General features: G+C 42.9%; 1 protein-coding gene across 1 annotated transcript in view; it reads right to left on the bottom strand.

The window, feature by feature from the left end:
• The window catches only part of SLC10A6 (solute carrier family 10 member 6), a 34,962-nt gene extending 20,545 nt beyond the window's left edge, over nt 1-14,417 (bottom strand). The window contains exons 1-4 of the mRNA XM_030188636.1: nt 14,044-14,417; nt 12,622-12,740; nt 5,486-5,574; nt 323-498 (exon numbers count right to left, since the gene is read on the bottom strand). Of these exons, the coding sequence (XP_030044496.1) occupies nt 323-498; nt 5,486-5,574; nt 12,622-12,740; nt 14,044-14,417 (758 nt within the window). The remainder of the gene's footprint in view (nt 1-322; nt 499-5,485; nt 5,575-12,621; nt 12,741-14,043) is intronic.
• Between the last annotated feature and the right edge of the window lie 353 nt (nt 14,418-14,770).

Genomic DNA, 14,770 nt, shown 5'->3' with positions numbered 1-14,770 from the left:
CCCGTGCTTTCCCACTCATGGCAGGCTCAATGCGGCTTACATGGAGCAATGGAGGGTTAAGTGACTTGCCCAGAGTTCCTCAGTTCCCCAGGACCAAAGTCCACCACCCTAACTACTAGGCCACTCCTCCACTGGGGAGCAGAAGACTTAAGCTGGGAACTGAACCCAGGTCTTTCCATGTGCCAGTACTTAGCACTGCCACTGAGTCACCTGTCCAGGCACAATTTGCTTGCCTTTCAGATGCTTAAAAACATCCAGAACATGCACCCATATCTTACCACAATTGTACACAAATCTTACACAAGCTTTCAGTTTACTTTACCTTTTCCAAGGCTGGCGCACAAGGACAGCTATTCCAAAACCAGAAATGTAGCCAATCAATGGATAGATGATGCCAATAGCCAATATGGAAAGATCTGTATTCCAAGATCCTTTATAAAGTACAGAGCTTGCTGTTCCAATTACAATTATTAACAGGATACCAATAATAGATCCAATCTAACAAAATGAAAAGTAGTAAAGAGGAAGTCAGTGCATAATAAACAATATACAGTAAATCACTCCAAGATACTGCAGTGTTGGAAGTCCAAAGCTCTCTTCTTGAGGCTGTTCAAGAGAAAACAGCATGGTAAAATACTGGGAGAAGACTTTTTTTCTGATATATTAGAGAAGGCAAAAGTGAGACACAGAAGTGAAGTGGAGAAATTTGCAATAAGCTGATGAGTAAAAATATGGAATTCTTTAACATAATTTTGTTTAGTATTCAGTGAGGAAGGATGGGGCGCAGAAAACTGGCAATAGAAGTGAAGTAGACTTATTTCAGAAGGTTCATTAAGCAGCTACCTGAACTAAAAATAGACAAAGCAATAGATACAACCTAGAATATTGAAAGACCTTAGGGAAGTTCTGGCAGCTCCACTATCTGACCATTTCACTGCTTCTTTGGAAACAAGGATGGTTCCAGATGGCACATTTGGTTGTTCTTCAGAAAATTGGATGTAAGGAAGAAACTGGGAACTTAGAGGCTGGTTAGTCTGACCTCAGTGGTGAGTAAATTAATTGAATTGTTGCTAAAACAGAGGATAGTGCAGTTTCTGGAATGTGATAGATGACAGGATCCAAGGCAGCATGGATTTTACTAGAGGTAGGTCTGGTCAGAAAATAAACAATTTTTTAAACTGAGTGGCCAGGAAGTTGTATCATGGAGAACACTAGATTAGTACACTTGGATCTGAGCAAGGCCTTTGACGTAGTTCTGCATAAGACCAAAACCACCTCCATCAGGTTGGGACAGTATACTGATGTTATAGTACGCTTGTCCTGACTTAAGAAAAGAGGTTTAGGCCTCTGAAAACTAGTCAAAAAATGTAATAAATTAGTCCAGTTAAAAAGTATCATCTTGTTTTCCATTTTGTTAATTTTTAATGTAGAGATTTGGAATATAGCAGTTTCCGACATTTACATCTGCTCTCTTTATATTTTGCACATATTAGAAAGACATGAATCCCTGTTTCTAATTCTCTGGCGTTACACTATATGTGAAGTCTGGCTTCCTGGAGATTCAGTTTAAGTTTTGTCTACATATTTCTGTTTTTAGTTTTAGGTTATTTTTTCTATACTTGATCAGGGTCTGCCTGTGTTTGTGTGTTAAAAAGGCTGAATAGTCTATTAGCACTGAATGTCTGTGTAGGATTAATCTATACTAATCCATCTTATTTAGTTTCCTAATAGGTGTACTGATATTCTACTGCCCACTGCAATGTTTTCCAATGCTGTCTTTTTCTAGGAAGGCCCTTGTTGTGTGACCCTCTGGAAATTAGTACTGTTATGCTATGGTAGAATTGGCTTTTGTATGGAGTGTACTGATCCAAAATATGCCCAGTACTGGATTTAGCTCACACCTTTTTCAGTTTTAACTCAGTGCAAGTTGCATTCAGATACAATAGATGTTCTCCTGTCTGTGGAGGACTCACAGTCTGTTTGTACCCGAAGCAATAGAAGTTTGAGTGGCTTGTCTAAGATCTCAAGGTGTGGCAGTGGGATTTGAACCCTGGCTTCCCTGGTTGCTACTCTAAGGATTAGGTAGAGCTAATACAGATAAAACATTTTCCAAACATGTTTGGTAACTTAACAATAAACTAAAGGCAGCAGATTTGAAGCCTGGTGGCCATCTGGCAACCCACCATTAAAAAAAAAAACAACTGATAGACAAATCATTTTATGGTTGTCATTAACCACAAGGTTTCTGTTAGTGTTGCTGAACACCACTGTTCACATGGAAGATACTGGACTAAGGAGTTAAGGCTGTTTGGGAGCCAAGTGTTAAAGTACTTGCATTTATTTCCAGAATACTGAAAATATTGTTCTCTGTTCCATGTAATATTTTGTATTTTTGGTGCATTTTTTAGTTTTATTTTGGCACATACTTCTTGGAGTATATTCAGTGTGCATATTATCATCAGTAATAGAGGAACTGGGGAGCCACACAGTGAAGGACTCCTTCCGTGCTGTGTTCAAAAGTGCCCCACTGTCCTTTTACTGCTGACATAGGTGTTGTCTCCCACTCCAAGGAATTTAATTTGCTCCATTTCGTTCCACTCTGTCCTATACCCTGACCCTAACCCATCTCATAACCTCATCTTAGCCCCACCTCACTTTAGCTTCCCCAAACAACTGAGTCACTGACTGCCTATGGGATCTAGCAAAGCTTGATAAATGGTCTAGCGTTTGGTAGCTAAGATTTAATATTAAAAATGCAGGGTCAAGTGTTTTGGTTGCAAACACTCAAGGGAGCAGTACAGTACAGGGCAGAGTGGGCAATCATGGTCTTCAAGGGCCACTACCCAATTTGGTTTTCAAGATTTCCACAATGAATATCTATGAGATCTATTCGCATACATTGGAAGCAGTTCACACAAATCAATCTCATGCATATTCATTGTGGAAATCTTGAAAAGCAAACTGCGTAGTGGCCCTCAAAGTCTGTGGTTTCCTACCCCTAGTATAACAGGTGAAGTTATTCCATTTACAAAATAAGGGGTCCTTTTACCAAGGTGCGCTGAAAAATGACTTGTGGTAGTGAAGGCGTAGGTTTTGGGTGCGTCCCGATCCATTTTTTAGCACGTCTGTAAAAAAGGCCTCTCTTTTTTTTGCCGAAAATGGACATGCGGCGAAATCAAAATTGCCACACGTCCATTTTGGGTCTGAGACCTTACCGCCAGCCATTGACCTAGCAGAAAAGAATCTGGGCGGTAATGACCTACGTGCGTCAAATGCCACTTGGTGCACGTCCGTTATGCGCGCCAGAAAATAAAAAATATTTTTCAGATGTGCATAATGGACGCACGCCAAAATTGAAATTACTGCAAGGGCCACGCGGTAGCTGGGCGGTAACTCCAATTTAGCGCGCGTAGGCACCTACGCAGCTTAGTAAAAGATCCCCCAAGTGTGGAATCTGAGTTATTGGTATCTGATGATCTTAAGGAGGCCATGTATAGAGACAATATATCAGGAAAAGCCAGAAGGATGCTAGGGTGCATAAGGAGAGGAATGGCTATCAGGAATAGTGCCCTGGTATAAGTCTCTGGTGAAGCCCCATTTAGAATACTGTGTGCAATTCTGGAGACCACACCTACGAAAACATATAAACGGGATGGAGTTGGTCCAGAGGGCAGCTACAAAATTGGTTAGTGGTCTTTGTCATAAAAGGCTAGATTCTATATATCACGCCTAAAAAAATCGGTGCTGAAAAAAATATGCCTAGGTATATTTTATGCCTAAAATTCCACAGTTTATAGACTACGCTGAGTACCCATCCATGTGACTAAATTTAGTCACTTGCTGTTATGCCAAGTAAAGCTCGGTGTAAATGCCAACGCCTAAATTAGGCACGGACTGGGTGTATTCTATAACAACACACATAGATTTTAGAAATGCCTATGACCTGCCCATTTCATGGCCCTAGCCACATCCCATTTTTAACTATGCGACTTAGAATTTACACACATCACATTACAGAATATGCATAGACAGTTGTGCATGTAAATTCTAATTAATGCCAATTAGTGTCAAGAATTGCTTGTTAATTTGCAATTATCAGCACTGATTAGCTTATTAGCTAATTAAGTTGTGTGCGCAAATCCAGAATATGACCGGTTTTGCACTTGCAACTTAAGTCACGCTATATAGACTCTGGGGGAGTTGGGGACAGACTTATAGACCCCAATATGTATACTCTGAAGAAAGGTGGGAGAAAGGGGATATGATAGAGACATTTAAATACCTCAATGGCGTTAACATACAGGAGGTGAGCCTTTTTCAATGAAGGAAATCTCTGGAATGAGAGGGCATAGGATGAAGTTAAGAGGAAACAGGCTTGAAATCTAAGAAAATACTCTTTCACGGTAAGGGTGGTGGACGAGTGGAATAGCTTTCTGGTGAAGGTCATGGAGACAAGGATTGTGTCAGAATTTAAGAAAGTATGGGACAGGCACGTGGAATCCCTTAGGAAAAGGGAGAGTTAGTGGTTACTGAGGATGGGCAGACTGGATGGGCCATTTGGTCCTTATCTGCAGTCATGTTTCTATGGTGTAAATATTCTGTAACACTGCGTGTAAATTCTAGGAATGCCCATGACCTGCCCAAGCCTCTACTATGGCCACACCCTGTTTCTGATCTGCATCTTAGAATGTATGCATATCACTTTATAGAATACGCTTAGAAAGTTGTGCACATCAGGGGCGTATCTGCATGGGGCCAGGGTGGCCTGGGCCACCGTAGATTTGGCCCTGGACCCCCCTGCCGACGACCCTCTCCACCCCCCTCCTGCCGCCAACCCTCTGTCGCCTATCTTTGCTGGTGGGAAACCCCAACCCCCGCCAGCCGAGGTCCTCTCTTCCGTTGCAGCAAAGCTTCCTGTTCCGAGTCTGACGTCCTGCATGTACAACGTGCAGGATGTCAGACTCAGAATTTGAAACTGAAGGAAGCTTTGCTGCAACAGAAGAGAGGACCTCGGCTGGCAGGGGTTGGGGTCCCCCGCCAGCAAAGGTAGGCGTCAGCGGCAGGTGAGGGTTGGCGGTGGGAGGGGAGGTGGAGAGGGTCGTCGGCAGGGGGGGTCAAAGTTGGCAGCGGGGGGGTCCGGCAATGGCAGGGGGTCGGCGGCGCCTTGGGGGGCTAAAATGTGCCCCCTCACTCTGGCTCTGGCCCCCCCTCCCGCCAAAGTCCAGATACGCCTCTGGTGCACATAAATTCTAATTAAAGCCAATTAGTAGCAATAATTGTTTAAGTGGCAATTATCGGCGCTGATTGGCTTATTAAGCCAATTAAGTTGCACACACAGAACAGAATGCAACCAGTTTTGCACATGCAACTAAGGTCGCACTATATAGAATGTGAAGATTAATGTGGAAAACAAGTGTTGTATTAGCTTCTCTTCCACTAAGGCTTTCTGGTACAGCTCTCTTGAACATAAGTAATCGTAACTTACTTTTGCAATGAGTTTTGCTTTCTTTGGCCACTTGTAGTTTATAAATACTCCAAATCCGACTGGTGCAACAAGGCTTAGAAGTGTAATACCTGCATGAAATAAAAATACAGACAGAGGTAATGCCGGGAAGCAAATCTTTGAGAATTTGCTAAATAGTTCCATTAACATTTACTACAATAACCTTTGGGGGGGGGGGGGGATTCTAGGTGTAAACTAGTATTCTATACCGGCAAATTTATGCACCTAATCCATTGTAGAAATCAGCATTTAGGCACCTAAGTATGGGTGCCATCATTTATGCTTGCTCTATTGCAGGTGTAAATGGGCAGGACGTCAGACTAACGAAGCCTTACCCCGGAAGAAGAGGACCTTGGCTGGCAGGGGTTGGGGTCCACCACCAGCAAAGGTAGCCAACGGCGGCGGCGGGGGAGGGTTGGCGGTGGGAGGGAGGGTCGAGAGGGTCAGCGGCGGGGGGGGGTCAAAGTTGGTGGTGGTGGTGGTAGCAGTGGCGGGGGGGTCAAAAATGGCAGGGGGGTTGGTGGCGCCGGAGGGGCTAAAATGTATCCCCTCACCTCGGGCTCTGGACCCCCCTCCCGCCAAAGTCTGGCTACGCCTCTGACTAATAGTATTCAATAAAGTGCACACTTAAATAGACCACCCATGACCTGCCCATGCCCCTCCCATGTGAATGGTCCCTTTGCAGTTACTCACTGAATACTTAGGGGCCATTTTACTAAGATACAGTAAATAGGGCCCTACGCTAGCAGTGGGGGGGGGAAGGCATTTTTACCGCAGCGGGTAAAAAGGCCAAAAAAAGACATGGTCATGTGGTTAGATTTCACCTACCGTGTGGCCATACTGGGGGGAGCACTTACTGCCACCCATTGAGGTGGCAGTAAGGACTGTCGCACTAATCCTGAGGTAATCTGAATACTGCTGGGTAACCCCTGCACTAGAAAATACAGAACAATTTTCTGTATTGTCGAAATGGCGTGTACTGATGTCAGAACTACCACCAGTGCCCGCATTCGGCCAGTGGTAGCTTCAGATTGGCATGCGATAAGCCCGCCTGGGGCTTACTGCCACTTTGTAGAAGGGTCCCTAAGGTACCAGGTTACAGAATAGCATCTAAGGTCACCTTTTACAAAGCCGCGGTAGTGATTCCCGCCACAAATGCAACAAAGCCCATTCAATTCCTATGGGCTTCATCACATTTGCCACCCAGAAATCACTACTGCAGCTTAGTTAAAAGGAACCCTAAGTGCGCTTAGATGCCTAATTGCCATTTCAGCCCCTGGTTTGGCGCTTAACTTCTGCTTCAGTACCAAATAGGTATCTAATTGGCGGGCTGGTATTTATTTATTTATTTATTTATTTATTTATTTATTTATTTATTTGCTGCATTTGTATCCCACATTTTCCCACCTATTTGCAGGCTCAATGTGGCTTAGACTATACCGCAATGGCGTTTGCCATTAACGGAATGAAAAGTTCAGATTATTTATACAATTAAGGTAAATAAAAATATCAGATACATTGGGAGTAAATGAATAAATAATTCATATCAGGTATATGATATCAAGGACAAGGTATAACATACAGTAATATTAATGTGATTAAAGTAATCTAGTCCTAATGATAAGTAGTAGTAGTAGTAATAAGAGTTCAATGTTGGTTTGTTCTGGTGTAGTTTTGAAGTTAAGTCATTTATGAAGGATTCATTTCATAAGTTTCTTTAAACAGATTAGTTTTCAGTAGCTTCCGGAAGGTTGTCAGATCATGCGTTGTTCTTATAGCATTCGGTAATGCGTTCCATATTTGCGTGCCGATGTAGGAGAAGTTAGATGCATGTATTGCTTTATATTTAAGTCCTCTACAGTTGGGATAGTGGAGGTTTAAGAAAGTGCATGATGGACTTTTTGTATTTCTTGCTGGTAGATCTACTAGGTCTGACATATATGATGGGGTATATATGTTAGAAGTAATCATGATTTTAAAATACATCTGAGCCCTCTCGATTCGAGAGAATTGCATTTTTATGATCTAAAAATGATCCAGAATGATATAATGATCAGAAATGTGATTGTTGAATCACAAACATGGAAGAGATCATTTACATCTTATGAATGCAGAGATATATCATTGAAATGAGCTTGTTAATTATTCTAGCCTCCTGTCATTTTTAGCATACTCAGCTTGATCTATGCAGCTGTTTCTTAGCAGTTTTCAGCAGGGGCATAGCAGCCATCCGATTTGGAGGGGGCCCAGAGGTGGACTGGGGGGGCAAAGCATTCCCCCCCTCCTTCCATTGCACCAAAAATAATACCTTTCTTGACGGGGATGCTGAAGCCCCGCCAGCCAAACCTTGTCCTTGTGCTGCTGCAGTATGGAAGAAGTCAGCAGCATTCTTCCAGTCGCTGATACTGGGACTCCCCGAGCATGCTCAGTTCTTTCTCAAACTGAGCATGTGCGAGGAGTTCCATGTTGGAGACACACTGCCGACTTCTGTACTGCAGCAGTGCGAGAAGGAATGGATCAGCTTAGCAACAAATTTCTTTGGCTGGCGGGACTTCGGCATCCCTGCCAGCCATTTAACAGAAGTTGCACGTTTGGAGGGGTCTTGAGCCTGAAGTGGGGGAGAGGGGGTCCAGGCCCCCAAGGGGTTTCAGTAAAGAAAGATGAGCTGAATAATAGTCTGCATACTAGGAGGAAGTGGGAATCGAGAAAAACCAAGTCAAACAGGAATCTCAAGAAAAGAAGTGGATAAAAATCATATTTCTGTAAGTGGCCATAGAGGGATAACAAATTTGTCTAAGAAATATTAGGATGGCCATGGTACAAATCAGTTAGGAACATAAGAGGGAGCCTCCAAAGATATGGGCCTTCTGAGTGGTTAAAATTTAGCCACTGAACTGTGGCAATGATCAGAGTCATTCCAAGAAAAGGTTTAAGGGTAAGCAGATAGCTCACATTGGAGGCAATTCTATATGATGTACTCTCACTTTCTAGGGGTAGATATGGCAGTGAGTATTTTTTTTAGCCAGCAGCAGTGTTATTTCCAGATATTCGATGCCAGGTCATGACTGGGTACCTGCATTGAATATCCGGGTTTATACAGCCAACTATCTCTTATGCATTAAAGTGCAATATTATTTTATTATTTATTTGTTACATTTGTATCCCACATTTTCCCACCCATTTGCAGGCTCAATGTGGCTTACATAGTACCATGAAGGCATTCGCCAAGTCCGGTAGGGGACAAGTACAAAAGATGTTATGGTGGAATAGGGAAGATAAGATTCAGGCACACGGGGTTAAAGGTAAGGAGGGTTTGATAATGTCCAATACGATCTTTGGTAGTGAAGTGTTGCACAATTGAAGCATTTAAGTTGGGTCAGTTGGGTATGCCTTTCCGAATAAATGAGTCTTTAATGATTTTCTGAATTTTAGTTGATCGTAGATTGTTTTCACAGCTTGTGGCAGTGCGTTCCACAGTCGTGTGCTTATGTAAGAGAAGTTGGACGCATGGGTTGTCTTGTATTTAAGTCCTTTGCAATTTGGGTAGTGGAGATTCAGGTAAGTCCATGATGAACTGGTACTATTTCTGGTTGGGAGATTAATCAGGTCAATCATGTAACCTGGGACTTCACTGTAGATAATCTTATGGACCAGGGTGCAGGTTTTGAAAGTGATGCATTCTCTGATTGGAGGCCAGTGCAGTTTTTCACGGAGTGGTGTGGCGCTTTGGAATCGTGTTTTACCAAATATCAACCTGGCTGCTGTGTTTTGGGCTGTCTGGAGTTTCTTTGTGAGTTGTTCTTTACATCTTTATATTCAGCATATAACCACTTAAGCAGCACCATGTAAAGACAGGTCTGTGTTTTGTGTGGTCCGATTTGGCTGCGTACCTTAAGTGGTTAAGTGCTGATTATCAGTACTTAACCACATAAGTGCCGACTCTGCCCCCAGACCACCCACAAAGTAGCTGGCTTTCACTTTAGCCGTCTGTAGTGATATTCAGCAGTGCTAACTGGTTAAGTGCAATTAAATCTCAAAGGATAGCCCTGAGCTAGCAATTTAACCAGCCAGGAGCTGTTTCTGGCCAATTAAATCACTTGAATATCAAACCCTTCAAACATATTACTGTGCAAATGTTTAGAATACTAGCATATATGTGCACATGTGCACACATATGTGCATACATGCCATTATTCTGCCTAAGGGCTATTCTGTAAATATGTGCATATTTCACATAGTGCAGATGTGCACAGTGACCCTAGGTCAGTTCTTTTATTCTATGGAGTTTTCTTTTAAATATTTAATTTTATATGGTAAAGTGCTTTGGTCTCACAAAGGTAAGTGGTGTATAAAATGTTTTAAAAAACACAGACATATTCTATAATCTTAGGAGCCCTTTTACAAAGGCATGCTAAAAGGTAGCTGGTGGTAGCCATAGCGTGTGGTTTTCCCACGTGCTCCAGCCATTTCTTAGCACGACTGCCGAAAAGACAAATTTCTATTTATGGCAATAATGGCCAGGCGCTAAGTTCAAAAATTAACGCCTGGATGTTCACATGAACCCTTACCACCTCCTATTTAGTAGGCGGTAAGGGGTTACGCCTTAACCCAGAGGTAATTGAGCAGTGAGCGGCAATGTGGGAGATAAAAAAAATAGAAAACTATTTTCTACTGCAGGAAATGGTGCGCGTCAAAATCAGAACTACTGCTGGGCACCTGGGAGGGACCGGTGGTACTGCTGTTTCGGCTGAGTTGAACGAAGACAGTGAGGTAAATCCAAGGAGGATAACAAGGAAAACTTTATTGAAGATGCTTAAAAACCGACCCGACACGGCCGTGTCAGGTCGATTTTTAAGCATCTTCAATAAAGTTTTCCTTGTTATCCTCCTTGGCTTTACCTCACTGTCTTCTTTCAACTCTCACGGCTTCGCGAGGTTTTTTTTCCCTCCTCTTTGGTTGTTTTTTTTACTGCTGTTTTGGCATCCTGCTACCTGCGCAGTAGCCCTCTATGCCCTTGCAAAAGGGTCCCTTAGTGCGTTAAGTGCTGGGCATGCCTCTGACCCGCACATGCCTCTCCCACGTCCACACATCCCTAGCAGTTATGCTCTATAGAATTACCCCACTAAGGGGCCTTTTACTAAGACACAGGAGGGCTATAGCGTGGGTAGCGTAGCACATGCACCTGGTGGTAATTCTCAGTTTGGCATGCGTCGAATCCCACAGTAGAAAATAATTTTCTAACCGTGGGGGGTGTTCCCGGCTGTAATCAATAGTTGGTGCTCACTGCATGGTTACTTGCGTGAGCCCTTACCACTAAGTCAATGGGTGGCGGTAAGAGCTCAGGCCGTAAATAGGTGTGCGCTAGTTTTAATTTCAATGCACACCCATTTCCCAGACCCATTAAATAAGCCCTTTTTCCCCACGGTAAAAAATGGCCCAGCGCATGCCCAAAACACAGGCCCACACTACAGCAGGCAACATTTTACCGCAGCTTTGGAAAAGGACCACTAAGGTAATAGAATACTGACCAAGCGCAACTAACTGCAAATGAGTGCCAATTAGCACCAATCAAGACCAATAATTGTTAGTGCCAATTAGCAACTAATTTGCCAATTAAATTGCTTGTGTAACTGTAGGTATTTTATAACCTGCAAGCGCAAGACTATAGAACAAGGGGGATATTGTCTGAATTTCTCACTAAGGTATCTTCTTACCTACCACTGAAAGATGTAGCCCATCATTTCAGTATAGCCTTTCATTTTTTCCAAATATTGCCCCTTCCTTCTATGTAGCTAAAACTTTCTTGTAGATACCAGGTTTTGAACCACCTGTTCAAGTTCCCTGTATTATGTAGTCTTTCCTCTCCCTATCCATAGGCAGGTAGTACTTCAGAAAAAGCTACAGTCCATAACAAAAATTGTAACCCTCCCCCCCCCCTTGTTTCTGGAAAGCTCTCTGCACTACAAGTATGCTATTTTTGGCCAGGTCTTTTGTCCCCAGATGCATTACAACATCAGTATTGGTTTGTATTCCTGATAGCCAAGGATCTCTTGGAAGGCATTTCACTTTTGTTAGGACCAATAAATTGTGTTCCCAATTTAGTGCCTCTGATAATAGAGTCCTTTAGTAGCAAGAACTTTCTGCTTTGAGTTGTTTTGTTAGTACTTTGCAGATGTGTTTTAAAATGAGTTACTCTTTCCTTGTTTCTTGAATATCACAGTGCTCCAGTCCAGTGGTGTTCCTAGGGGGGCGGACACCCGGGGCGGCGCCCCCCCCCCCCCCCCCGGGTGCAGCACCCCCCCCCCCCCCCCGATGCAGCACGGACCCCCCCCCCCGGGTGCAGCACGCCCCCCCGATGCAGCGTGGAACCCCCCCCTGGGTGCACGCCGCTGGGGGAGGTGCCGCAGCACGCACCTGCTCAGAGTTCCCTGACTTCGCATGTTCGCTGGAGCTCCCTCTGACCCGGAACAGGAAGTAACCTGTTCCAGGGCAGAGGGAGCTGCAGCGAACGCGCAAAGTCAGCGAACTCAGAGCAGGCGCGCGCTGCAGCACCCCCCAGTGGTGTGCACCCGGGGCGGACCGCCCCCACTGCCCCCCCCTTGGTACGCCACTGCTCCAGTCAGCAAAGGAATTTTGTAGCAGCAGCAGCAATTGGGAGGGTGGATGCCTCTGTGTCACAGATCATAATGTACCTGTGCCTACTGTAGCTCATCTATTCTTGGGTGTTTTATTCTCTGTGGCAGTTGAAGTAAATTGCCTGGATGCTGTATAGTCCTGGAAGCTCCTAAGATAAATTTTCTTTGAGTTTAGTGAGCTCCTGTTTCATAGCAGAGAGTTGGAGACAGACGGTCTGCCTTAGGACTAAGGCACCACAGTTACCGCATTGAATGAAAATCACATTGAACGGTTGGAATGAATTAGAATAGCTACACAATGATAATGAATGCCAATCAGCAAAATTACTTGATTGTCACTTTGATTGAAGAACACTAATTATATGAAGTGGAAGAAATACACATTGAAGTGAAACAGCCTGCTAGTTTATCAGATTTAGATAGACTGTATTTGAAATGAAAAAATAAAGCCCCTCATTTAGAAAGACAAAGTGAAGGATGTACCTATGGTGTAATATGGTATGTTAATATTGTTTGCCAGTTCCCAGGATCGAGAGTAGATGAACAGGCAGAAAGGCATCATTCCCATAGCAAAGACAGTTGAACAGGTCGTCATGGAAAGGCTGAAAAGTCAAAAAAACAAAACAAAAAAGTGATGAGATACATTATATAAAGCTCAAAAAAAGCAAAAAAATAATAAGGATGAAATCACATTATATAAAGCTCAAGAAATCATTCAATAAATGCCAAGGGCAATGTAGAAATAATGCAGGAAGTCAGTCTCATTCAAGCAAACTCCAATTCCTACGGTAAACATAACAGTCATTTGCATCTTCATTTTAGCATAGTGAGGGGAAGCAGAGCTCTTACATGATTAAGATTATAAAAAGTTCAGGTCAGTTATGAAGACTACAGAAATTCAACTCCTATCTGTTATCCTAGCTGATCTATTTTGGTATGGAAAGAATATTAAAATGAAGTCAACAATATACGAAACCATTATAGATGTCACTATTAACAGGCTTCAAAATGTTACGTGTAATAAAACAAAGGGAATTAGTCTTTCCCATGACAAATGAATGCCACTTCACTTATGTGTAGACCTGGCGACAGTACAAGGAGGCTGATGTGTATGTTAGTGTCAGGCACTGAAATTCAGCACATGGTTCTCTTAACACAAACATATAAAAACATTTTGTGTCAATGCTGTAAAACAACTGTATGAAAATCATTTGTGTGCAAAAATAGTGCACAAATATGGAACAGTATGCTGGTCACCATGGAAACATGCACAGATGGTCAAACGATAGCAGCAGAGTCTACATACATTTTGTGCACAAATTTTATGGGCACCTGGAGGCATTTCATGTGAATACGTTACGCACCCGTGACCTGTGCATGTTTGAATGCTATTCTGGGTAAAAATATAATTAGTGTGGTATATACCTCATATACCTTTCTGCAGTCAAGCACTCAACCATCATTTCATGACTATAACATCTCACCCTTAGCCCTGCATTTGGCAATGTGATCACCTCAGCTCCTCATCCACTTGCCATATTTTTTCCAATTTCACCCACCTTCTCCAAAAAAAAAAAAAAGATATCTGACAGAATGAGTGCCACATTAATTTCTTCTTTACCCTCGCCCCCCCCCCTCCAAAAAAGTAACACATGAAAAAAATCCTCAGGAGTTATATTAAATAATAATGCTAGAGCAAATGCACTGAGGTCTTTCACTATGAAACTCTACCAGTTTACTTCTTATCTCATTGATGTCTACATGCTCACAACCTGGTTACCAATCCAAGCCTCAAACATCTAAGACATTATGGTGCTATGTGGAGTAAGAATGTCACAGCTGAGCCATTTTACAATATTAAAACAGGAGAACTGAAAAAAAATCAAAGGAGATACATAATCTTACCTAAGGTCCATGTCTCCATCAACCCAGTAGGTGATAATATTAGAGATTGCACCCCCAGGGCAGCAGCCCATGATGAGAATAGCAATGGCTTGAACTGGCGTCACAGAAAAACTGATGGCTAAGATATAGGCAGTCAGGGGCATAAGCCCGAACTGGCACACCAGCCCCACTCCAATGCCCCAGGGTCTCCGGATGTGGGACCACAACTTTCTCACTTCTACAGTACAGCCGAGTGAAAACACCACTAATGCTAACATAACAGACAATGTCACACTGAAAACTAATGACAAAGTGCCATTTCCCACCATTTGTCCTTCCAAATGGCCGGTCTCATTGAAGGAGAAAGATGAAATGTTCGTCTGGTTGGTCCTCATCTTTCTTTTTCTTCCCTCTAGTTGCAAATGAATCGTCCTGCAAAACTGCTGAATCAAAAGCAGTCATAGAAACACAGAAAATAGAATCCTTGTTTCTGTGAGTTACTGCTAGGATTAATCTTATTCTGATTAAATTCCTAGCATTCCTGGTATCATTCAGATCATAAAGTAGTGAGGGTTCCAATTATTCAAAGTGAATTACGCTGGGCCATCAACCTAGACACAAACCTTTGTTACTCATATAGCTAAATATCAACTGTCCCCTCTGTTTTATAACTTTCATGGAATTAGATATATGTTTTAGTGGGTGCTAGCTATTTTGTCTAGGTAGTGGTAGTCATGGTTCTAGAGAA

This window comes from Microcaecilia unicolor, unplaced genomic scaffold (genome assembly GCF_901765095.1).
Source record: "Microcaecilia unicolor unplaced genomic scaffold, aMicUni1.1, whole genome shotgun sequence".
Lineage (NCBI taxonomy): Eukaryota > Metazoa > Chordata > Amphibia > Gymnophiona > Siphonopidae > Microcaecilia > Microcaecilia unicolor.
The sequence above is the reverse complement of the archived record's forward strand: the minus strand, read 5'-3'. Positions and strand labels throughout refer to the sequence as shown.